This window comes from Ochlerotatus camptorhynchus, unplaced genomic scaffold, assembly GCF_037179485.1.
Source record: "Ochlerotatus camptorhynchus isolate MF236.1 unplaced genomic scaffold, CSIRO-AGI_Acam_v1.1 ptg000191l, whole genome shotgun sequence".
Classification (NCBI taxonomy): domain Eukaryota; kingdom Metazoa; phylum Arthropoda; class Insecta; order Diptera; family Culicidae; genus Ochlerotatus; species Ochlerotatus camptorhynchus.
The window spans coordinates 2682083-2708559 of NW_027040681.1; the positions used below are offsets into that span (position 1 = coordinate 2682083).

A 26477-nucleotide genomic window follows, 5' to 3' on the forward strand; every position below is an offset into this window, starting at 1 on the left:
GGATGTTGTATGACGAGAATCGGTGTGACAATGCCGAATGGAGCGTAAAATTTTCGGTTTCTTTTGCTCTCAAGAGTGAAGAGGAGGAAAAGTTTGTGTGTTGTGTCAACACAGTGTGTACACGTGGAGTTGCCATTTTTGGGCACAGAAAGAGATCACTGAGATGTGAATTGAGTGTAGGTACTATGAATGTGGGAAAATTGACTAACCATTTTTGATTATGAGTGGATATTTCATGCAGAATTGGTTTCAAACTTCAATTTTAGTTATAGACCCGAAACAGAAGCAATGGCTGGAAATAGACTGGACATATATCAAGCCTTCTCTGGTTATTGATGTGATGTGATTTGAAAGGTGCTCATATGATCAAGCCTAGATAGAGCTGGAATAAGAGCGGAGTTAAGCTTATGTAAACAATGACTTTTTTCGATGGTCTTCGTTGGTTATTACAGTCATCATTCGATAGTTTGGAGGTTTGAAAGCTGTCAAAATGTAGTTTTTCATGCAAAACAGCTCCTAGTACGAACAATAAAGGGCCAATTGCTAGGTGGGAGACCCAGAAAGCACGCACGAAATTAATTTGACAAGAACATTTAAATCAAAATAGCAGTATGAAATGTTGCTGTTTTGCTTTGAGCGTGTGGTGATTGTTTGACGTTGTTCAGTGTGCAGTGAAAATATGTGCAAAATTCATTGCATTTCATTATACCTCAACCGATTTGGACAAAAATCTCGATTAACACTCCGAACACGATGCCTCCGGTAAAATATGTAACGGCAAACTGTAATGTTTGGAAAATCTTAGCTCAGCCATTTATTGACTCTTTTCAAATCTGGTTCCATCGGAAACTACAGCCTTAAAAAAAAATTCGGCATCCAAAGGTTCAAAATCTATTGATAAATTACTGAGCAATGATTTTTCAAACACCGTACCGTACCGTATCGCTACACATTTTAACAAAGGCATCGTGTTCGAAGTGTTAATGACATCTGTCAATATAGATCCAAGTTATGGTTAGTTCATTAAATAAGTCTAAACGACGGTGTTCTATTGAATTAGAAAGTTCGAATCGAAAATTTATCGTGAATTACAAAACGAAAGGTTAAAATACCGTATTTTGTATTCTTGTTCTACTTAGGGATATCATTATTCTGCGAGAGGAAATCCAGGACAATTTATAAAAAAAAAACTTTTTAAAGGAAAGGTGCATGGATGCCACCATTCCACCGCCACCGGTTAAAGATGGCTAAATCACAAACTTAATTGAATTGTGTATAAACTATTGAATTAATCAAAAAAAGGACTTTAGAGGAATTGTCCACATAAGTACTGCCAAATCTCGTTGAAATAGAAACAACGTACCGGATTGCGGAGGAGAAAGAAATCTTCATTAAGTTCAAACCGGAGAGAGAGAGTGTTCACTCGGCTGTCGACAAAAGCAGGCCACTCTCGATGTGTGCTACGCGATCGTCTGTTTTCTCGGCAGCAACCATTGTGTGGTCCTCCTCATTGTTCTTCATCAGCAGTTCTTTCGGTCGATGCGTCGTCGACTTTGGAAAGCAACCGTTTCGTGATGAGTGTGTGAGTGCTGACCACGTTTTACGTCCATTGCTCGTTGGCGTACAACAATTTGCCATACAATGAAACTACTGGAAGCGGCTCCAGTTCTGATGGAGGAGGCTTTTTGGATAGCGGAAGATAAAGTGTTTATTATGTTGTACCTTTTGACTATAGTTTTAAAATGTATTGTATAGTGACCAAGAATCCTCGGCTCTGTAAAGTTAATTCGGTTGAGCCTTATCAAATAAATTAATAAACAAAAAAACAAACCGGAGAGATCAATGCAGAATTCATTGCTGCATAGCCTGGAGCAATTAATTTTCCGTTGGTGGAAAGGCTAGGCCATCTCTGCCTCGGGTGGATGGAATGCCTCCACTTCCACCTGCTCTAGGTGTAGCTCTGTCTTATTCCGCTAACAATATGAACTCTTCATTGGTTGAACACACCAGCTTCATCGGATCATTATTCCCTCCGTTGGGTCATCCCTGCCCTGGCTGGGCTGAACGTCTCTGTCTGCTTACGATGGGGCCCTGATTTATTCGGTGCCGTGCATCAACTACTACCTTAGCATTAACAGCAATACTCGTCAAGAAGTTTCCGACATCTCCTTCAACGAGAATCCCAACAACTCGCACCCAACACAGGTTTTGCCCAAACGGCAGACCTGATTGACCGAACCCAAGGCGGTAAATACAGGTGAACTGTTAAACGTGTTATCAGCCAATCCATTTGCTTTCGGTGTACTGCGGGAGATTGCCCTCCTCTAGATCGACGTAAGATTTGAACTCTCCATCATCGGAGTACAGCTGTAGGAACCTGCCAACATCGCAGTGACATGCGTCTACCTACCATGTGGGAGAATCCCAATCCTGGATAGTCAAGTTTGCAGCGCCTAGGGTAAGTTACCCGAACCACGCCTTTTTGTCAGAGATCTGAACGGGCATCACTAAATACTTGGGGAAGCCTGCGCCCAGATCCTAGAGGTTCCACGTTAGCTGATATTTTCGAAAGAGAGAGGACAAGTCATCGACGTTACCACTGACAGTCGCTCCATTTCCAGGAAAATACAATGCATTGCAAACGGTAGTGACAACTATCCCGTACAGGTTCAGCTCTCTGACGCTGCAGCTCCGTCAGCTACACGAAGGCCCCGATGATGGTACGAAAAAGCTTACTGGGTAAGCTACGGGGAAGCATACGATCCCCCAACGAACAACGCAATCCCGGTAGCATTCAGGAGTTCACACAATTTTTTTTTCGACACAGCGACCGCATCCATTGCCAAGACCAGCAGTGCTGGTGGAACGAGAACACCAAAAAGGCCTGTTAAGGCCTGACACAAGGCTCTCCGATGACTTAAACGGCTATCCGTCGAACATCCTGATCGGGAGAACGCTATCGTTCGTTATCGTTCGGGAATTGCATAATCAGTGCCGGAAAGAAATCCGAGATGCAAAACAGAACAGCTGGGCGGATTTCCTAGATAACATGAACTCGTCTCAGTCTGCGACCGATCTATAGCTCTCTCCGCAAAGCTCAACCATTTCGGACTCGGTAGCAGTTGCGGACGACCTCGGAGAATACTTCGGCAACCTGTAAGCCATTGCCAAATATGAGAATAGATTTCAAAGCAAAATCTGGCCCTCAGCATCCTCTATTGGTGACTACAGTGTTCTCTCGGACACGAGTAATCTGGACATTAACCAGTCCTTCTCCTGGTAGGAGTTTCTACAAGCACTTAGCTGCTGCAATAGCAAATTCGTCGGCCCGGATTAAATTGAATATCCGCTAATCAAAAACCCGCCTTTTTCTGGTAAGCTGAGATCGCTAGACATCTTTATCCAGCTCTGGAAAATCGATACGTACCCAGCGCATTTGGAGGGCGAGCTTGGGTGGTTCCAATCCCCAAGGCGAACGAACCGATACGGAACATCACAACGTTCCGACCAATCGGGCTTACTTGCTGTATGGCTGAAGTGCTTGAGCGGATGGTAAACCGCCGGCTGAATGAGTTCCTTTAGACCAGGAATCTTCCCACTAATCGGCAGCATGCTTTTCGGAAAAGCTACGGGACTTCAACGTACTTCGCGGCGCTCGGCGAGATGTTAAAGACAACGAACTCCACACGGAGATAGTCTCATTAGACATCTCGAAATCCTTCAATCGTACCTGTACACCACTCGAAAACTGTGAACAGTTTGTGAAGAACTTCCTGGTGGACCCGATTATTCCGAATATCCATAGGAAACACCAATTCTCATCCTTTCCGGGAGGAAACTTGAGTTCCTCAAGGTTTGGTTATTGCCGTCACTTTGTTTCTGGTGGCTAAGAACAGCGTTTTCGGGCAACAACATTTACATTTTTGTATGTGCAGACGATATTCTAATAGTCGCTTCTGGACGATCGTACCCAACGTAGACAGGTGGTTTTTAGCTCTCCACCGGAAAAAGTGTCTGCTCATCTAGGCACCGTTAAGAAAAGAAAGTGAAAGTGTTAGGGGTAACGAAAATCAAAGAAAATTTTCGTAGCAGAGTAAACTTAATTCGTACCATCTTCCGTCCCTACCGCTCCAACAATCGGGACGTCCAATTTCGGGTATCCCGAGTCGTCATTGATAGCCGTCTCCTGAACGGGCTGGAACAAACCTGTCTCGCTACAAATAAAATTCTGAAGGTACTCGCTCCGGTGTACAACAACTAAGTACGCATTATCTTCGGCCTTCTACCCTCGACGCCAGCTGATGCTGCCTATGCAGAAGCTGGTATTCTTTCGTTCCGGTATCGTAGCTACCCACCCATCGCGAACAAAGCAGCCGCATGCTCAGCAAAACTCTCCGAAAAAGATTAAATCTGCCTCTTCAACTAGGGGAACAGAGTCCTTCCTGTAGGCGCCGACACAGAACTTCTTCCAGTAGCCGAGACTCAAACCGGATAACTGGATCATGAAGAGATTCAGACCTGGGGAAAACTATGTAGCGGTACGGAGATCGGTAGCAGAGCTAATTGGGTTGTAGCCTAACCATGCGCACCGCTATCTAGTGCTGGAGTTGGAATGGGGATTGCAGAGACCATCTCGCCGACCAGTCTAAATCTCGCAATGCTCAGCCGCCCTTTTCAACGCGATCGTGGCACTCGCGGATCGACCAATCCTCATTCTCACAGATTCACACAGTGCAGTCCAAGCCCTCCCATCGTAAGGCTCCTCGAAACACATCCTACGCATGGAATCCCGGACACTGTGGGATCCTAGGGAATTACGAAGTGAACCACCTAGCTGGGGACGGCCCATCCGGCCGTAGATATACAGACAGTATTTCCCTACAGGACGTCAGGAGATGGATAACGAACATCATACGGAAAGCATGGGAGACGGAATGGTCCCGTACCAGATCGTTGTTCATCAACAAGGTCAAAGGAAGCACCGAAAATGGAAGGACCTCAAGAAGCTTTGCGACCAAAGAATGTTTTTGAAGCTCAGGACGGGGCACTCCCTGATACCTCGAGACTTCAGTGGCGCACCGTTCCGGAAGACTTGCGACGTCTGCAGAATCTAACCGACTGAGGAACATGTGCTGTGTGCCTGCGCAAAATACGAGCTCCTTCGTGGCTTCTACGGACTACCAGTCAGCATACGGGACGTGCTAGGGGATGATTCAACCACACAGGGAGCGGTATTGGGCTTTCTGAAGAACGCGAAGCTGTTCTTCAGAATCTAGCACCACACTTGTTCTTTGTTCTTGTTGTCTGTCTTGTTCGGGACCGATTTGGATCTCACTAAGCTAGACAGTTACGTGTTTTTTGACCGTTTGCAATGTTGTTGTATTTTATATGGACTGTTTCAAATTGAAAATAGAACACAAACGCACCCCTCCCAAGTAACAAATCTAGAGCTGCTTGGCTATATTCAAAATTTATAAAGGTTTTATTGCAGCTGCAACCATTACCTACAGCTTTATCACGGTCATTTACAATGCAAATCATGAAACATTCTTATAGCTATATACAAAACCCCTATAAAGCTAATTAAAAAACCAACTGATGCTTATGCTATTTTCACTTATGAAAGGTTTTATGATTGCTTTGAAGTGTACAAAAAAGTAATATGAATTGCCCTTATAAAACCAAAAAATAAATCCTTTCGTTGCTTTATAAGTAAGCGCAATAAAACTAGTTGGCCATGAAACAGTTATTTTAAAACAATTATAAGCATTCAGTTGCAACTTGTCAGAAATGTAAATAGGTGGTTTATTTTTACAACATAGAAAAGAATCAAAACTTTCCGGTACTTCCAAGCGGAGCGCAAAGAAAATCAACAAAATTGTTAGCATGAGCATGAAAACATTTCGTGTTTACGTATACGCGACGTAGTGTGCGTAAGAAAAACGTCAGCAATCTCCATGATTCTTCCGTTCTCGCTCGCATATACATGGGGTGACACGGTCGAATCTTGGTCGAAATACATGGAATGGTGACAGTCCTAGGGCAAAAAGGTTGAAATCACGCATAACTTTTCATAAATTTTAATGTACCATTCAAAACTTTTCTAAATGTTTGTAAAATTCATCGGTTGCACCCGTAGAATAGGAATATACATTTATACATTCGCCCTCAAATTAAAAAATGAATTCAAGCTGAACATTGCATTAGGTCCTAAGTAATATTGACAGATTCGCTTCGTCAACTTTCTCTTTGCATCCCCACGGTCATGCAAAGACCTTCCCAGGTATTTTCAGCACATAAATCGATAAAAGAAGCTTTTATCTAGCATCCAATACGACAAACACATCAAGAAACGGTTCTGTGAATAAGTGATTAACGAAAGAGAAAGTCGACGAAGAGAATCGATCAATGTTACTTAGGACCTAATGCAAAGTTCAGCTTGAATTGCTCTTGAAAAAAGAAAATAGTTCTCGTAATAAAATCATGCATTATGCTTTTCTGTTCTGCTTTCATCCCATGCACACTGGGCCAGGAATGCAACCTAGCGGAGCAAAATTAATAACTCCGAAACGAAGCATTTCCGCGACTTGGTGTCTTCGGCAAAATTTCTCGTCATAATAAGGACCATCTATTGACATAAACAAATAGTTCAAAACTCTTCCGCAAAGATGGTGTCACAATCTAACTTCTTTCTCTGACGTTTTGTGTTTTTTCTCGTTTTTTCAACAATGTCTTTGAAATTTGAAGCTTAATCCAGTATGTTTCTTCACAAAAGCTATTTATTTAATGTATTTGCATAAGAGAAAAATATAACATTATAAAGCTGTAAGCAAAAAAACCGAAACAGAAAAAAAAAACCATATTTTCGACATTTTTTTCTTCAACTCCATATAACTTGGAATCAGTAGACAGTGGAAATTTAACGTCTTTTAAAGAGCTGTTCATTTTGTCAAGATAAACAACTTTGCCCAAGACATCAAGTCTCCAAAACGTCAGAGAAAGAAGTTAGATTGTGACACCATCTTTGCGGAAGAGTTTTGAACTATTTGTTTATGTCAATAGATGGTCCTTATTACGACGAGAAATTTTGCCGAAGACACCAAGTCGCGGAAATGCTTCGTTTCGGAGTTATTAATTTTGCCCCGCTAGGTTGCATTCCTGAACCAGTGTGCAATGTAAGCATTAGACATTTTAAGAAATTGCGCTTGGTGTTTTTCTTGCCTGCTGTCCTCTGTCGCCATATTGTCATTATGAAAATGCCATTAGCCTTGGAATAAAATCCAAGAAATTTCAATAAAATAATGGCTAAATAAGAGATCCGAAATGATTTCCAGTGTGCATTGGTTATGAATTTATGTATTGAGATCTATTTTCTGTAAAATTAAGGTGATTCCATCAAATTCATTTGATTTCTGAAACAATCTTTTTTGTTAACTTGAATTATTTTGGAGGCGCATTTATTTAACGCTCATATTATCTCAATATACACGATAACATTTCAAGCGCATATGTTTTGGAACTTCTAAAAAGTAATATATTTTCTTTATGATTTTCACTAATGTCGCCATGAAACAAAATTGATTGCATGGTGATCTTGACACCAACACTCAAACCTATTTTTACCGCTAAAGATTTCCATTTGGAAAAAAAGTTTCAGCAGAACAGAACAACAACAAGCTAATTTATGGCGGTTGCTTTGAAGCCAATACAAATTAAATTGGCTTTATAACTGATTTTCACCAAAGCGTAATAAAACTGCTTGGATACAATATTACTCTTATAGAGGCTATGAGAACTTTTTGTAGAGTATGAGGCTTCCTGACAAAAGGTTTTAAGACAGCTTTATTGTGATTCTCAAACATGCTTTATAAACCTTATCAAGAGTGGTCCACTAAGCTGTATGACGATCTTATAGCGGTTATCAAAAGGTTGTGCTGGAGCTATTAATTTTATTGGCGGTTTTATGAAATTGATCTCAACAACCACTAATAGAGTGCAATAAAACAAGAAATGCTACTTGGGGCTCATAATGCTGAGTAGCAGATTCATTATTCAAGCACTATTTTGCAACAATTTGTTTTATTTCTGAGCAGGTTTGAAACACGAATCGAACTCTGCTTCAAATTTCTTTGGATGTATTTATAGATGTTTCTCGAAAATGTTGAGAGAACATCATGTAGCAGTTGAGAGGATTTAATATAAATTTGAGAATTTTACAGATGTTTTGGGAGCTTCTGTGAAGTTTGGGAATATTTCATAGAAGTTCGGAGAACCTTAGGTTACTTTTTCAAAACTTCAGATTGATCAGGTATCATTCGGAAAATGTTAAACTATCCAACAATCCGAATCATATCTCTCAGAGATCTTAATGTGTTTTAAGATTTCCATAAAATCATCTGGATACTTGTTCAAGACTTCATCTCCCAGATATTCTCTCATGATACCAGGTGACTCAGTATATTTTCCAAAGACCTTCAGATGATCAGAGATCTCCAAAAACTTCTCAGGTTATTTTTCAAGTCTTCGTGTTGATCAAGTATTATTCTGAAGATCTTCAATCACGGCTCTCAGATATTCACTCACGATACCAGGTTGCTCAGAAGATGTTTCAAAGACTATTAGGTGATTAGCGGTCTCTCATATGATACCAAGCGACGCAGACATTATTTCATAACCCTTCATGTGATCAGAGATATTTGTTCAAGTCTTCATCTGGTTGATCAGGTACTATTCTGAAGATCCCAAACTGTCCAACAATTCAAGTAATGTCTCTCAGATATTCTCTCAGGAAGCCAGATGACTCCTATTTTTTCCAAAGATCTCTGTCTACTGTCCCATAATACAAATCACGTCTCTCAGATATACTCTTGTGATACCAAGTTGTTCAGATTACGCACTCTGCACTGTTCTAGCCAAACGGAATCGATTTCCCGTCAAAATGAAACTCTGTTACGCAAAAAAAAACTCTGTTGAGGGAAGAGGTACCTTTCTGCTCTTGACCGAGATGAACTAGCCTATGGCTATAGAAAGGCTACAAAACTAGAGAGAGAGAGAGAGAGAGAGAGAGATCCGTCCTACAGCCATCGGTTGATTGCGGTTTCGCATATTTAAAGATTTCAACGAATCGATCGATCTTGAACTGCGATAACGCTGAAAATGCACTAGAAATACCATCCATTCCCAGAAAAAAAAACCCCACATACAATCCACACCTACACACCTCATACTGGACTGGTGTGTATACTCGCGTCAACACCAGACCAGAAAGGATTCAATTAAGAAGATTAAAACTCCCGCAAAACACCACAAGAGGATTTGCCTGCGAAAGAAACCTACGCTGTCGGTGGTAGAGAGGGATCGGTGCGTGGGGGCACGCGCGTGTGTCAACGCTCACCGAACGGCGGTGGTTTGTGGAGCATGTAATCCTTTTGATGAACATAACCTAACCTCCAGCCAAGATGTTTACCTACTTGATGTTTACGTGTGAACACTGTGGTTCCCGCAGAGGGGTTTATTTGTTGGTCCTGCTTTTCCACCCACAGCACTTAGCTATTGTTGTGTTGGTTAGGTTGAACCGAGAAAAATGGATCTGTGTTCTATCTGGTTCAACCCTCTAAGTTAAAGCAGGTTAGCAGAGTAATTCTTCCGCTACATGTCGTGCCTGACACCCTGGCTTGCACGTTTTCTCACCAACCGAACCGGTCGGTGGTGGAAGAAATTTAATAAAGCTAATTTATTGGGACTGCCAGATAAGAAGTTTGCTCCTTTTCGTCTACGATATTTTCCGTTTTCCTTTGTGTCACTGTTATTAAAGTTTCCCGCTTCATTCCTGCTGGTCGGATAATTTGAAAAGGTCAACGCTGGCTGCTGTGTTTGGATAGGACTTCCGACAGTGCAGCGCCCAGCAGCTCACCTCTGACTGAAAGAGTGTCCATTTCCTTTTACAACGCGCCCATAAACTTGCCATAAGTCTTGTCAATTTCCCTCCATGCTGGGGAAACGATAGGGACGAGAGCGTAAAGTTAAATTCAGTCAATTTACTCCCTCTGCGTTGTCTCCCAACGACATAGATACAGACAGAGGCCTTCAGCTTGGTCAGCAGCAATGTCCAGCAGTTTTCCCTGGACAGAGATAAGGTGAAAATTAATAGTTTTTGCCGTCCCTTAAGCTCGGTGCTGGGATTTACCTTTCCCGGACAATATTTGTTCGCCGGATTAACGACCGATGGCCACAGAAGCGCCTCGGTCCGGTGGGATACGATGGAGCTAAATCGATTCGACAACATTACCCGGAAGTTTTTGATTGCAGAGTACCAGAGAAGTGTTCAGCTTTAATCCATTTAGTTTGGTCAAAGAGGCACTTTAGGCTGCCGCAGTCAACAGGACGGAAACGGATCCGTACGACGATGACAGGCAAACCGATTCGGGTGGTTTTATCCCTTTAAAAAGAAAGAGCAAGGGACCGAGCGTGAAAATGGTCCCTTGAAGCTGTTTAATTTTTTACGATCCACCAACCCGAACCCGCTTTTCCGGGAAATACGGTTTCCTAAATGGGCGCAAAAATGCGTCCTTTTCGGTTTTGGTGTCGTTTAGGAAGCAAATTAAAATTTTATGAATATTTATTCCCCGACGAGACACCGAACCCACCCCGATGGCGTTGCTGCCGCTTGACCTGATCCCGTCCCGATTCGCCAATAAACGATACCACACCGGAGACAGATACAGTAAAGGTACCTGCGGGATCCATGCACTTTGGCCACCGACTAATGGCTTTTTGACAGCTAGTTTGTTTTCCATCGCTCTCCTCTGCCGGACCGACCACCGTCTGATGATGACGATGGTCTGTTTATGCGCCGGGAGCGATCAAATGTAAACAAACAAGTCACTCACTCAAACACGTTGCATTGGTTCGCTTGGTCCGAGACTGGACAAAAATCCATTCATACAGACGCGCTGCTCGCAGGAATTACACTTTGACAAAGAAGATAAAAGACTTCCTGCTGGGAATCTCAATTTACATTGGCGTGTTGTTGGTCGGTCGTCGAGCTCCCGAGACACGTCGCCCGGGTAAAAACAACAATTTGCAGCTTAAATTCTCGCTTTATCCGCAAGATAAACATCGCATCAGCGAAAACTTTGCACTCCTCCTCCGGCGGTCGGTTTGAATTTGAAACACTGGAAGTCAAGCCGGCTAGCAAAAGCAACCGTGGCAACATCTTGAACCTCCTAACACCGGAGAGGAGGGAGAGCAAAAACCGGCAAATGTAAGTGAACGAGTGAAGAAATGAAGCCAAGAATCTAAAATAAATATTATTTTGAAATCAATTTCAGCGGAATTCTACCATCAATCATCGTCGTCGTCGTTCATCGTCTTTCAAGACGCGTCAGATGCGATTGTCTGAGTGAAACGATCTTGCGCTACTGGAAGGGTTTACAGGCTTTGTGGAAAGTGTTTTCGTTCAAAATAATTCATAATCGGACCATTATTGTGGCAAACGGTGTAGCAGGGTAAAGAACTGTAACCGTGTCGAGATAAATAAACAAATGCAATCAGGTTGAATGTATTTATCAAAACGTTTGTAGCCTTCCGGTGTGGGGATTTTTCCTTGAAGGCGTTATTTTTGACAGCTCGGGAGTGAACCGATTGCAGGAAGAGAGTAACATAACCTTCCGGAGAAGTCGAAGCTAAACAGAGCGAATCGGAAAATGGTTGATAATTTATAGATGTTTAGCAGTGTTCTTGCGAAGCGGCTTCTTAATTCGGAGTTGGAAAGTCGTAACGAGCGATCGCAGCATCGAATCAAGAAAGTTTTTACTCGTGCAAATTGGAGAACGAGCAAGTATTGTTGTGGTTCTGGGGTTGAGCAAACGGTTTGATTATTGCATGCTAAATAATTTTGGTACTTTGATTACGTTCGCCTTCCTCTACATTGAATTCAAAATTATGTTTGTCCCCATTAAGTGGTGTTTACACTTATGATATTTCATAGCTCACTAGCATAATGTAAACAGGGCATCAGCGTCTACCAGCATGAGATTTTAGGTGCAACTGAAATTCGTGCTAGTTGGCTAGTACACTAGCGCTAGCAAATCTGCATAGATGTAAATGCCCCATTAGCAGCGATTAAGAAAATCAACGTTCATTGGATTGCCAGAACTTTTAAAGATATAGTAAATTTATGAAAAAAAAATCAGTAATGGATAGAAGTAGTGCAAATTCAACGTCTACCCCGGAATTTCAAAAAAGAAGGCGTGTCAAACAGTTGTTTTTTAATAATAGGTCATTTGACCAAAGGCGATTGAGTTTGAACTTTAAACCAAACGGGTCATTACTACGCTCAAGTATCATAAGCACCTCCAGTGATGCAGAGGGCCAACGTGAGAGATTTTCATCTTGGGCAACACTGTTTGTTTCGAGCTCAGCATTCAAGATCCAGTCATCAAGCACGAATTATACTCGACACCGTTTGAAAAAATGATGTAAACTTATGTGAGACACAGTGCACACGAGGATAACGATAAGATAAGGTCATTCTTCGTCTGACAAGACGAACGGTTCATGCGTGTTGTATATCCGTGGTCTTTCCGAAGTTGTCGAAAAATTCACGTGTTTGGCGAATTTCTCCAAACTAAATGCTATGGCTCTAAAGGTCAGGCACCTTCGAAAATGGTCCGCATGGCTCAGTAAATCTACTGCTGACGAATTTCACTTTGTGGGTGTAAGACATGTGTTGCGCATAGTGCCGGAATCTGGCCAGCACGACGATGAAAAAACTGCGATGGACTAAAGCGAACCGAGACAAATTCTTTCGCATCAAAACGAAACACGTCCTTACTGTGTGGATAGTTGTAGATCACTTGTTTATTTCGTGCATAGATTGTATTGAGTACCCTGTGTTTTTTTTTACTACTTAAATGATCTTTATTTCTTGAATTTGTTTGGTTTACATATGTATAACATATCAAGTGACACAGATGCGTCTTTCCAACTTTAGTTATTTTGAATTTCAATTATTATTAATTACAGTTCCTAGTCCTATCAGGCCTGTTTTAAGAATGACCACCTTGGTGGGATTGGTTTGTTTTAAATTTGAAAAAGGAGACTACTTATAACTACTGTTTACAACTACAACTAACCAACAACTACTATATACATTTAATCTACTATATAAAAATTGCTTATCAAAGCAAATACATTTTTGTGCAAATTTAGTCTTGATTTCGTTAATTCTGTAATCTATTTTGGCAACGCCTGCCTCTTCGTGTAAATTTGTTATTCTAGTGTCGAAAGGACGATCAAGAATCATCCTCAGCCCTCTATTCTGAGCGACCTGAATTTTGTTCCTGTGAGTCTTTGCACATGATTCCCACACCGGAGCTGCGTAGAGGATCGCAGGTGCTATGATTTGTTTGTAGACAGCCAGTTTGTTCACCCTTGAGTGCGGGATCTGCGGCAAATCAGCGGATACAGACACCTAACCAAGGCGGAACACTTGATTACGGTTTTCTCCACATGCGAGCGGAATAGGAGCTTTTCGTCAAACATCACCCCGAGATAGGTTACTTTGGCAGACCATTCAACCCTTGTGCCATCCAGTACAACATGGAGCCGGTTTCATTTTTGGTGATTGCCGATGGAGGAAATTGATCGCTTGTGTTTTGGAGGCATTGATTTTGGTTTTCCACGTGGTGGCATAATCAGCAAAGGCGTTAAGGCATCGTTGAAGTTTGTTCGTTATTTCGCGAGGCATCCTTCCTTTGACGGCTATTGTGGTATCATCTGCGAACAGGAAAAACACGCAACCGTCACCGAGGGGAGGAATGTCGGAAGTGTAGATGCTGTCAAGCAAGGGGCCCAGCAGACTGCCTTGCGGGACTCCTGCTGGGATGGAAAACGTGTCTGAAAGACAACCATTCAACGATACCTTAAACGACCTTTGCTGTAGGTAGTTACGGGTGATTTTAACCAGATGTAAAGGAAAATTGAAGTCCGTCATGTCAAACATTGTCAAACGCCTTTTCAACGTCTAACAAGGCCATGGCTGTGGACTTGGATACAGCCTTGTTACTTCGAATGTTGTTTATCACCCGTACTAGCTGATGAGTGGTGCAGTGCCCCTTCCTGAACCCAAACTGTTCCGGTAGGAGAATATTGTTTTCCTCGACAAACTTGAGCAAACGATTGAGAATGAATTTCTCGAACAATTTGCTCAGCGCTGAAAGGAGGCTGATTGGTCTGTAGCTTGAAGGCAATGTTGGATCCTTACCGGGTTTGCGGATTGGTATAATTTTAGCTACTTTCCAGATGCTTGGAAAGTAGTGCAGTTACAAGCATCGGTTGAAGATAGCTGTTAGAAGAGACTGCACTTTCATGCTGAGTCTCTTCAAGATCAAGTTGAAAATACCGTCAAACCCGGGAGCCTTCATGTTCTTGGTGCATTTCAGCGCTGAGCAAATCTGTTGTACTGTAATCATATCGGAGGCACGACACATGGGGAGGCATCTAGGTTTTGAACGCATTGCGCAACCTGATCTTCGAGCGGACTTTGGATATTCGAGCCAAGCAAATGCGATGAAGCGACATGCTCGCCGATCGCATTTGCTTTCTCTTGTGGGGTGATTAAAAGCCGATCGTCATCATTTTTGACTCTGAGAGGTGGAACGGGTTTGGGATGAGTTTTCAGGACCTTGGATACCTTCCAGAATGGTCTGCAGCGGTCGTCCAGATTCTGGACAACACGCCCGAAACTTTCATTTCGGAGTGAGTCCATTCTGGAAGCAATCTGCCTGTTCAGATCGACCATTTCACGTTTTTTGCCCAGATGTCCAGTCCTCTGAAACTGGCGTCTACGAACATTTCTCAGGCGAATCAAGAGTTGAGTGTGGGAATCGATGGCAATAAACTTACCCCTCACAGGAACTCGTCGGATGCACGCCTCGTCAGCCACGGTTATGGCTTGGTGGAGTCCCTCCAACGCTCGATCGTTGTCCTCCACGGTGTCAAGGGGCAGGTTGTCGATGATGTGCCTGTTTACCACGCGTCCAAGCTGGGCCCAGATTACGCGGTGGTAGTCCTTGTGCAGACTTGGAGCAGGGGCCACGTTGCAGCCCAGTTCAGCCACCACCGGTTGGTGGTCGGAGCTGAGATCGTTCAAGGCTACCGGCTTGGACAAGCCGGTATTTGTCAGGAACAGGTCTAGCGTCGATGGGTTGCCCGCCGGTGAGATGAATGTTGGCTCAATAGAAAACCCAACGGAGTACAGCCCATGCTGCGAATGGTCGAACAGCAGACGACCGTTCTGGTTCTGCTGGTAGTTCCGCCAGGCCTCATGGCGAGCATTTAGATCTCCTCCAACTACGAAGCGGGAACCGGTACGGGTGATGGTGGACAGGTCCTTCTTGAATTTAGCCGCTAGTCCACTGCTGTCGGCACACTGTCGAGGGCAGTAGACGGCGATGAACTGGACGTATCCAGTCGACGACTCCACCTCCACACCAAGGGCCTCGATGATAGAGGAGTGGATATGGGACAGAGTGTGGTATTTTATTCCTTTCTTGACAACGACCGTAACACCACCACCCCTGGAGCTGGTGCGATCAAGCCGAATAATGTTGTGGTTAGGCAACCAGAAGCTGTCACCGGACTTTAGATGGGTTTCGGTTAGAAGGCCCACGTCGATGCTGTGCTTGCGGAGGAAGTCGGCAAGCTCAATCTCTTTTGCTCTTACAGAGCAAGCATTCCAGGTGACTTTAGTTAGCGGTTTAGACGCCAATACTGGATGATGAATTTACCGAGCACTTGGATCTGTTCGGGCTTATTCCGGCACTTACGAAGAGCACCGGACATGTTGACGAAAATTTCCATCAGTTCGTCCGCTGAGAACAGATCGGAGTTGTTGTTTTGCGCTGTTGGTTTTCTCCAGAATCCAGGGGGACATAAAGAGCTTTGGCCAGCAGAATCACCGGAAGCTTCTTGAGGGGAGGCGGGTTGCACCCGCGAATTCGCTTGCCTTTGCTGGAGAGCACGAAGAGGCGGGAAATCCTCCGTCCTGAATGCACCACCACAGTTGCCGCATTTTAACGCCACGGCTCCATCCGCAGGGCAGTTGGAAGTGGCGTGTTCTTGAGCGCAGTTGCTGCAGCGTGGCTTGATGTTGCAGTTGCGGGTACCGTGTCCAAAATTAAGGCACCTCTGACACTGCGTTACGTCACGATGACCGCCACGGTATGGCTCCCACCGTACGATGATGGAGTAGATCGATCGGATGGCTTGTAGCGCATTGAGCGTCACCGTCCCTTTCTGGAAGTGCACCAGGAAAAGACAATCCGGGTACGTCTTCACGTTCTCATCTCTCCTTGTCATTCGGAAGACAGCGATTTGGGTTAGCTTTTACTGGTTGATTTCAGCTTAGACCATCTTGGGGTCGAAGTTTGGTAGACCCCTGATGACTACCTTGAAGGGCTTCTCACCGGGGATGTCGTGCGTGAAGAATTCCGCCTTGGAATCTTTCAGATATTTCAAGGCACCTTCGTAATCCGCTTTTGTTCGGAGCATCACCTTGGTGCCGATCCTGCCGAGCTTAAACTCAGCTGCAACGCCCAGCGATGAGAGATCGCCAATCAGCGTGTTGAGTGGAGCTTGCTTCACCACCAATGGAGGAAGCTTCATTTTTGGTGCACTCGGGCTGGCAGCAGTTTCGTTGTCGACGGTGTCGCCGAAATCACCAATGACGCTGACGTTCGTCGAGGTGGCATCGTCCCGTCCACTCGCACCATTGGACTGGCCTTGATTTTTCTTCCTCTTTTTGGACCGCTTCACCGTGGCTGAGGTGGTATTCCCTACATCCCTACGACAGAGACGTTTATATTTCTCCTTGGATTCTACATAGCACAAGCGCAATGGGCCACATCTGAGCGCAATGGTAATTCGACGGTGGCAAATCGATCAGCTGCTACGCTCTCTGGTTTAGCTGATAGACGCACTGTGTATTAATCATCGGAACGGCGACTGGAAGGAACTGTAAAGTTTTCTTCACACTGCTGTTCTTCGGATGTGAGATTTACCTGCGTGAAAGGACAGTCGAGTGTGGAAAACAAACAAGTGGTGATTGAAGTTACTGTTCTAGCAGAAACCATACCCAAGAAAACGTATCCGAAACTGGTCTTTTGGAGCGGTGGTTGTTTATCGTTGAACAGTATCTGCTCGGGTAGCAGAATGAATGGAAAAAGCTTAGCGCCAATGATCAAATCGATACCATGACTATGATAGAACTGTGGACGGCTAGTGGCAAGTATTAAGGAATCTTACATGTCCTAATGTCAACCGTCTTTGTTGGAAGATCCAGCGGGAATGCTCTTGAACCAAATAGAGAAGAGATGTTCATCGAAACTGTTTAGCGTACGTTGACAACAGTTTGACCGACGCCAGTCACAATTATGTTGACCATTGTTCGGTTGATTGATAAACGTTGGGACAATGACTCGGATATGAAGCTTGATTGTGAGCTACTATTCATAAGAACACGAGCAACATAACAATTTCCAAGATTGTCGTGGACATTCACTAGAGCGGTGAACAAGATTACTGTGCATTTACCAACGTTGATTGGTGTGACGGTTTGACTGGAGGTAGATGGAGGTATGACTGTAACCGAAGAAGGCAGGTGGGATGCAACTTCCGACGGCGACAGAAACAGAAACGAACGAGCAACCTTAGCGACAGCGGAGTCGCTATGAAGCTTGGAATTTGATGCAAGCAGCTGTTGCAGCATTGGACTTGCAGCTTCAGTGGTTTGGGTGTGTGGTGGAGCTCCAGTCACAATCATGAATATAGACGACGGAAAATGAAGCAACGTGTGATACTTCTTTTGACAGTACTTGCAGTATCCACTTATGCAGTACTTTGCATGATAGGATGCTTTAATGTAATTGACTCATGGATTGTGTTTCTTAACCAAATCGAAACGTTGATGTGGAGTTCACGAAATATCTCACATTGGAAAAGAAAATGCGGTTGCTTAAATACAAGCAGCACATTTTGTAGCTTGTTCCGAGGCCGAATGATTCGAAACAGGCCGAGATATTGGTGGGTCAACCCCCGACGGTGTTAGACAAACTGATTGGGAGAGCTTCAAAGACTGTAAAGCACGTGATTTCTCATGAATGAGCTTGAACGTCTGGACTTGTCACGATTACTTTCCCACTGTTTCTGCGAGGTGGCATCCATTCGGCAAAAAACGGAGCTCCACCAACACAGAATCCCAATGCTGTGACTTGGTTTCCAAATTGTATAATATCTTGACGTGTTTCTCGAATTCATCAGCAAGTTCGGAAAGACCAGACTCATCCCAAAGTGGCGGAACCTAGAAGAGCACATTAATGTGCTGCTTGATCAAGGACTTGAATAGATCGTGGAAACCAGCCCAATCTTCAGGGCTCCCATCGAATTCGGGAATTTTCATCTCTGGGAGGTGAACATCAGATGGAGTGAGGTTGATATGATGTTGTGCTTCGGGAGCAGGTGGATTTGTAGGAGCTGGAGCTGGGAGTTTACTCGTGATCGAACCTTTAAAACGATAGTACAGGTTCTGAAACAAGGCCCGACTTTCAGTGGATGATGGATCTTTACCATGAACTGCTTCGAGTTCTACGTCAACGTTTTCCAAATTGATATACAAGCAGGATTACCTCGGGCAGGGTCCAAACAAGGATCGAATAGAAATAAGAGTCGAAAAGGTAGACAATTTACAGGTTTATTGAGCACTGAAAAGTGCTGTTTAAATTTTTTGTAGCTTTAGGTAGCAGTAACACTTCCTTCAGCATAAAGCAAATAGATACGCACACGGCAAGAGAGCACGATGCGGAATGGCAACGTATGGCTTGTGGAAACGCGATCACTGTCCGGGATGTTCCCAGGTTTGAGCATCAATGCGGATAGTGCCGGAATCCAGCACGACGAAAAGGCAGATTTTACGCATGGTAACACACTTGTGGCGTAGTGGTTAGCGTTCGTGTAGAATACAAACGTTCGAATCCAGGAAATGTTCTTTTATTCATATTTGGATTTAATAATAGATATAAGAATTATGCTTTATTTGAGCCTTCCGTATTGACATACGTATCAAATAATGTTACAAAAAAGGCTTGTGCGTATTGTTTCATGTGGGAACTTTTTACATACTTTAAAGTGGCAGCAGGGCACTTGTTCTGAATTTTGTTGCGGCCATGTTTGCTGCCTTACCTGAAATTCCTAAAGTGTGCTTAGGCTGCTTTTTGGAACATTTGTTTAACTTCAAGTTGCTAAGAGTACGCATCGGTGCGTTTTGGTTGCTTGGGTTGTTGCATCGATCTGTGTGCTGGAATTAACTGGAAATGTCTTAACATTGCCGTGAGGAAAAAAGAGAAAGTCAACAAATAGCATCTGTCAATGATAGGACCTAATGAATTGTTCAGCTTGAATTATGCACGTAGAACCCACACCATTGACAGACACCGACAGCATGCGGGAATCAATTATTTGCCTTATATATCCTACGTCGTTCGTCTGAAAGTTACGCTTGACATTTGATATTCCACACCAGCACCATCCAGACCGACACTGCAAATTCTGCTTCCAATCAAGCGTTTAGCAACGTCACCCCGGTCGCCCACATTGTCACTGGTAATTAGATTGAATTCGATGTTTACCGACAACCGCCATCTCCGTACCACGACGACCCGTATCCCATGTCAGTCAGTGTGGTGTTTGAAATCTATTTTCCAATAGATAAACGTCGTCTCCTTTGCAAAAAAAAACGTCGAACCTTTCTTGCTGGTGAAAAGCCACACACACAATTGAACGGAAATGAAGAAAAGAGTTGAAGCGAAATCCTTTTCCAACCAGATACGTATCAATTTCCTTTCGTCCGAACGAGCTCTTTGGACTTACCCAGTGGGATATCCAACCGAAAAGTGACCAAAGTGATCCTCACAAATTGCTGCACCCGGCATCCGCTGTGGTCTGTCTTTTTACCCGTCCTACAAAGAAGGGTATGCATATCGCTTGGAAAACGGAGTTTCGATCGGAGGCATGAAGGGCCGAGTGTTGCCAATCAACTCAGCTCGACGAGATTGGAACATTTCTGTGTGTGCACCGATTTTTTTTCCTAAGTCCTGTTTCTCGGCAACTACTGAACCGAATTAGCCGCATAAACCGCCCAATGGAAGGTATTGTGGTCTCAGATAACTAGTTTTGAAATCGGTCATCTGGTTATGGAGATATGGACGGAACAAAATCCAAAATACACGGATTTAGGAAACTAAGTCGTGGCCACCACTGAACCGATTTGGACGCATAAACCGCCAAATGGAAGGAATGGTATGGTCTCATAGAACGCATTTGGGTGTTTTTGGAATCGGGTCCCCAGTTCCGGAGATATGTTCCGGTGAATACGGGTCGTGATCCAATAATCGGCCTTAATCGTTTTAAGCCCATCACGTGGCATCTCAAATAACATGAGCATTCAAAAAAAAAAAAAAATCAATGGTCTACATCCGGACATCTTCCATGTACATACCCCCAGGGGAATTGGTCAGTCTCTGACTTGGACCAAAACCCATCATGCGGTACCTCAAATCACATGAGAATTCAAAAGAAAAACAAGTGGTGGGTAAATCAAGAGCCAAGACTCACATTAGAAACATCCGAACATGTTCTGGGTACAAATCAATACGTAAGAAGGATCAGATCTCACCGTAGGTGGATAAACTCAGGTTCTTTTTTTCGACTCATAGAAAACTAATTTCTCCTCCGAAAGCCATTCAATCAAAGGCTAATCAAAACGACACATACCCGGATGAACCCCGGTCGAGCTAAGAGATCTCGCAAAAAGTTTTCCCCAGCTTTGGCTGACCGGACGACCAAGCTTACCGATGACAACGACGCTGGGACGGTTGACTCTCTGCTTGCCGCCTGGCTTCAGGATATATTTATAGTCTCCGGTACCGGTGTACCCTTTTCTTGCCTCAGCTCCCACAAATCCCTCTCCCTTAGATCGAAGCTTTCTTTTATGGATTGACTTTTATCAAATCACTTTTCTTCTGAAGCTCCGGATAGGGGATAGGAGGAGGGGGGACTGATGATGGAGGAGGTTCGGTCACACAAACATACTTCTCTATCTCGTTTCCGATATCGCTTTGATATGATTTTGATTTTATGCGCTTCTTTGCACAATTTTCCGCTCCACAGTTACTGTGCCGCAGGGGAGTTGGACGACGAAAATAAGGCATCTGGAGTTGGTTCGGGAAAGGACCATCGATCGAACGACATCCACACTCACATACATACTAGGCACCGGGGGAAGGTCTGAGAGCGTAGGTTGGAGGGATATCTATCCACCGAAGGGATTCCGTCATGCGGCAAATAAGATGAAAGTTAGCTCGTTATCGTTAGCCGAACGCTGGCTCTAAGGATGGGCAGAGGGGCGGAAAAGTTTGCTTAGCAGGAGACGGGATGTCACTTCACCCGCTTCGAGTGGTGCTACACATATACAAATGGCAGTTTTGTGGCTGACAATGTAAACAATATGATGAGGGGGTTCAAGCGTCCAACAAAAGCCGGGGACGACGTGCGAGGAAAAGTTGGTCCACAAATATCGATGGTATTTTCTGCTAACGCCGTGCTGTGCTATCTTTGGCCGAGTGCTGATCCTGACGGGAAAGGTTACAGGTGAGCAGGTGAAAGGTCGGAGATTAGGAATTCGGGCGGAGTAAATGGGTCTTCCCGAGAAGGATGCGTCAGATTTACCTAAATACATACATAAGATTTGATGGAAAGGTGCATTCGGAAGCTAGTGCTTTTTGGGCTGTTCATAAACTACGTGGACACTTTATGCAGGGGGAGGGGGATGGCTACTGTCTACGGTCCACACAAATTTCCAAACAATGGTCTACGCGGGGGAAGGATGGGGTCTAAAACCTCTCAAAATTGGGCTACGTAGTTTATGAATAGACCCTTAGATAGTTACATGTTCTATCATAGAATCCCATAAGTCATAATTTTAGTTCAATGGTGATTTCAACATTTTTTTTATGCTTGTAAAATGCGCACGATTCGAATGAACTAATTTTGATGACGTGAATAGTCAACCAACTAATAATAATTTCCCAAAGCAAATGTATTACCATATGAATACCTCCAATACATCAACAGCGATTTCAAAATTGGTTTTGCTCCCTTTCCATGAAATCGTCATCGACCAGCAAACAGAACCTTCCATCATGAGTGTTTATTTGAAATTGAAATTCCACTCAAATACCGCAACGCGATCCTCCGGTGCACACCCCTCGTTGCGCTGCAATCTCCCGAAGCACACACTTAATTGATTTCTGTCAACCGAACGTGATTAGTAATCCCCGTGGGACCTCCACTAACCTTTTCCCAAAACGGTTTCCACAGGCACACTAAATTTAGAGCCATCCTAGTATGAAATTCATTTTCTCCACTCTAATTTCATCTATCACAACCATGAGACAGTCATATATCTTACCTACGCTTCTCCCGAACGAAACGGGAGACAAACGCTGTTGATAAATTAGATCCCAACTTTAAAGAACTCGACTCGGCTCGACTTGTCCCGACGGCATTAATTAGTTGTCGAGTCCTCCCGTCGTACCGGGACGGCTTTTCCCATTTCACTGCGACAGCGGCGATGCAGCCGCATTGAGACGTGTGCTATACATATGTGTATTATATTTCAATGAGGCAATTAATATTATTTCTTTTCTCTTTCTCTTTCAACAGACACAAGCGGAAAGTTCAAAACTTCCTACCCTGCAAAACGCCAACCCGGGGACCACCGCATCATCTGGACGCAACAGGTGTGTCAGCGGCCCACTCAGTGACGTACGAGGATCCGGACGTGCACCTCGGACACCACCCGCTGGTCATGCGGCACCACCACCATCATCACCATCACAACATGGAGGTAGGTGTGGCATATATTGGGCATGAGTTTTCCGAAGATTTGCTGGTTACAATTAATGCAGCACTCACGCGATAACGAAAATGTTTTTCTTTTTTCATAAAAGGTTTTAGGGTCTAAAACCACTCAAAACATGTCCACGTGGTATGTGGACAGCCACTAAGTGTAGTATGTCGAGGTCAATGAATTGTACAATACTCTCGTAGCGTTACACAGACGGCAACGAACCGCACAAAACTTCGTTGAACTGTCTTAATCCTATTAACACGGTTGAGATAGTGAGGAGTCCACGTCGCAGAGTACCTAATACTTCAACGTAAAACGTATTAATACTCCAAATACCCGGTTCACGAATCACTCGGTTCTAAATGCTGGATTTCGATGGTTTCACAACCAATTTTCAAAATTCTTTCACCAATGTCTAACCCATCTCATCTAGTTACTTAATTTTTGTGTCTTTATGTGAACACCCACACTTTCCTCTTAAGTGCTGTGAGTGCGACAAGTACTAAATATAACTACATATTAGAAATATAATACACAGCAACAAAATCTGAATTATAATTGTGATGTAAACATTCATTCACGTAAACTTGTATTTCATTTCACACAAACGAGCAACTTGTACGCTTTACGTTGTTTACAAATATGGGCTTTTGTATAAAATATTTGCAACATTTCATGAAATGTCTCAGAACTTTACACGATTTATAATGTAAACTTAGATGAGATGTGACGCTCCTTTTATGTGCATGATATTAAACAGAAATTTACACTACTTTTATGAACCGTGTAGGTATGCCTAATTTAACTGAAGTCGTCATTTAGCTCCACAGTTTTTCTATAAACTTTGCTATGGCGTGCGGACCCGATTTTTAAGAAAATGCAGTTTTTGAACATCCATAGAATGCTGTATGAGACCTCGCACTATAAAGAACTAATTAATACAAGCTACCTAGCATACCTACCAGTGTTGTCAGATTGTTTTAAAGCTTTTCGGTTTTAAAGGTATTGAAAAATCGGAATTTATCGGTATTTACTATTAAATTAATTTTATATATTTGCCGTTTTTTATAGCAAAAATTTTAACGATGGTGACGACTGGAACTTGAGGGGAATTGCAAAAAAAAAAACACTATTTTTTAAATTTAATTTTAAAAACTATCGTTGTCCTCAAGTGGTGATCAAAATTGTGACCAAGTTGTTTTTCAATTAATATCATTAAATGAAACCAAAATATGGAAAATCAGCCACAACAACGACTGAACTATTGACAATAACGACAAACAATATTTTTCCACAACCCATGGCCGAAATGTCGAGCAGATTACATGGTAGACGTTGCAGTGTTTTAAGGGGAATGTTTGAATTAGCTTTTGAACGAAGCTGAAAAAACATCCAGAGAAAGACGAAAGAAGCTCTCTTAGATGAAGCTCGAGGAAAGTTCTAAGAACAGTTGGAAAAACATCCGAGAAACTTCCAAGACACAAATTATGAAACATGCGGCGAAAATTTAAATAAATTATCGAAAAAAAAACGGATGTCACATCCAAAGGAACCCGGAAAGTTTCGGAAATCGGGAGCAAATTTCTAGAAGTAGCCATTTCCAGGGAAAGCCAAAATAAGCTCAGAAATACCTTCCAAAAGAAGTCGAACGAAAAAACCTTTCGCTTATGGTCAAACTTCCAGAAGAAGACGAAAGAAATTTAAAGGAGAATTAATTGAACTTCCTGGAGAAATCGAAAGAAACTTCCTAGAGACGCTGGCAGAAGCTTCCTAAGGTAGATTGGAAGAAACATCTGAAGAAAGTCGGTAGCCAGAGCGCTTACTTAACACTCGAACATGTTCTGAAATGCACTAAGGAATATTCCCATAACTCCCCGAAATTCTTTAAAAGTTCTTGTAATTTCCCTGAAATTAGGGACTGGGTGATCCTCGTAGCGCTCGGTATTTCTCAGATTATAATGAGACTACCGGAATATCTCTAATCATCTTTGAAGGTCTCTGAACTTTCTTGAAGATTACGAAATCTCTTTAGTGCTCTCATAATTTTCTTGAATTTATTTAAAAATCAGAATTGAAGTTCTCTGGTATCCCCGATTTTTTCTATTTTTAAAAGTTATCGACACTGCCATTAAAAAGCATAGAACTTCCCATAAAATGTTCTCACAATGTTCTAATGTTCATGTAACTTCCCTTACGTTTCCTAAATTTTCATGACGCCCTCAGGACATTGCTGAAGTTTATGGAAATTTCCCGAGTTTCTCGGAACTTCTTTATAATTTCAGCAATTACATTGAAATTAATTGATTTGTCCTGATGTTATTTGAGCTTCACTAAAGTTCCTGAAAACCATTAAGTTTCCCTGAAGTTCATTGGACTTGTGAAATTACTTACGAGTTTTTGAATTTCAACAGATGTTAATGAAACTGTCTTAAATTTACCGAAACTTACACAAAAGTCTGGACTTCTCTGAAGATTGAGAACTTCTTAAATGTTCCTACAGCTAAAGTGGATCCGCAATAAAAATCTGATAGCATCCTTGAAGCTCCGGGAAAGGTGAAAAAACTGGCGGGAAAAGGTAAAAGAATCATTCGAGCGAAGGTTGAAGAAGCCTCCAAGGTAAGGTGGAGGAAAATTCCATTGGATGAAAGTTCAGGAAGTTAAAAAATGCGTTAAAACTTTCGGAAGTTAAATAATGTTTAAAAAGTATTTCTCGATTACCTAGGAATTACCGGGAACAGCCATCGACTATTTCTCGATTGCAAAAATTAGTCGCAAGAGTATCAAGCATAAAGATCATTGTTTAGAATTTTGAAAACTTAAAAAAATGAGGTATTCAAAAAGATACAAGTCTTTCACAAATTTTTTTTCCAAAATTCGAGTGTGGGTAGGCAATAATAATTTTGATTATTTAAAAAAAATCGGTATGATTCGGTATAACATATCAAAAATCGGTATTCTGGGGAACCTTATCTGTATATCGGTATCTAGTTCGGAAATCGGTATAAATGCCGATAAATCGGTATATCTGGCAACGCTGATACCTACACTGGCCGAAAACATCCGCAATACTACGAATGATTATTGCATTGCTCTAGCCCATTAACAATATGCAGGGTGTCCAGCCAACCGGGAAAACTTTCACTGCGGTAAAGTATCATAAATCCTCAAAATTACAACAACTCTATACTTTTTCTTTACTCGCAATCTGTTCGCGCACGAGGAAAACGACGATTTCGCTGTTTTTCCAACCACGATAGCTAACAGAGTAAATTTTAAGGATTTATTTTGGTGTCATTGGAAGAAAAGTGTTTGAATTATTTTGCTACGATTTTCCTAGTGCAGTAGTTCTAGTATCAAGCCTGAGCGAGACATATCTTGTTACGAAGCTACACCGGACACAATCAACGAACTAAAAATTAAAACATTTGTAAAACATTACATACAACATAAAGCCTGTGGTTAGTCTGTAAAACATAAAGATCTTCACGAAGGTTTACTCATTCTATCGTTA

General features: G+C 42.8%; 1 protein-coding gene across 1 annotated transcript in view; it reads left to right on the forward strand.

The window, feature by feature from the left end:
• pxb overlaps positions 1–26477 on the forward strand; it is a 315174-nt gene that overhangs the window by 245256 nt on the left and 43441 nt on the right. Inside the window, exon 4 of the mRNA XM_065223345.1 lies at positions 22780–22963. Within this exon, the coding sequence (XP_065079417.1) occupies positions 22780–22963 (184 nt within the window). The remainder of the gene's footprint in view (positions 1–22779; positions 22964–26477) is intronic.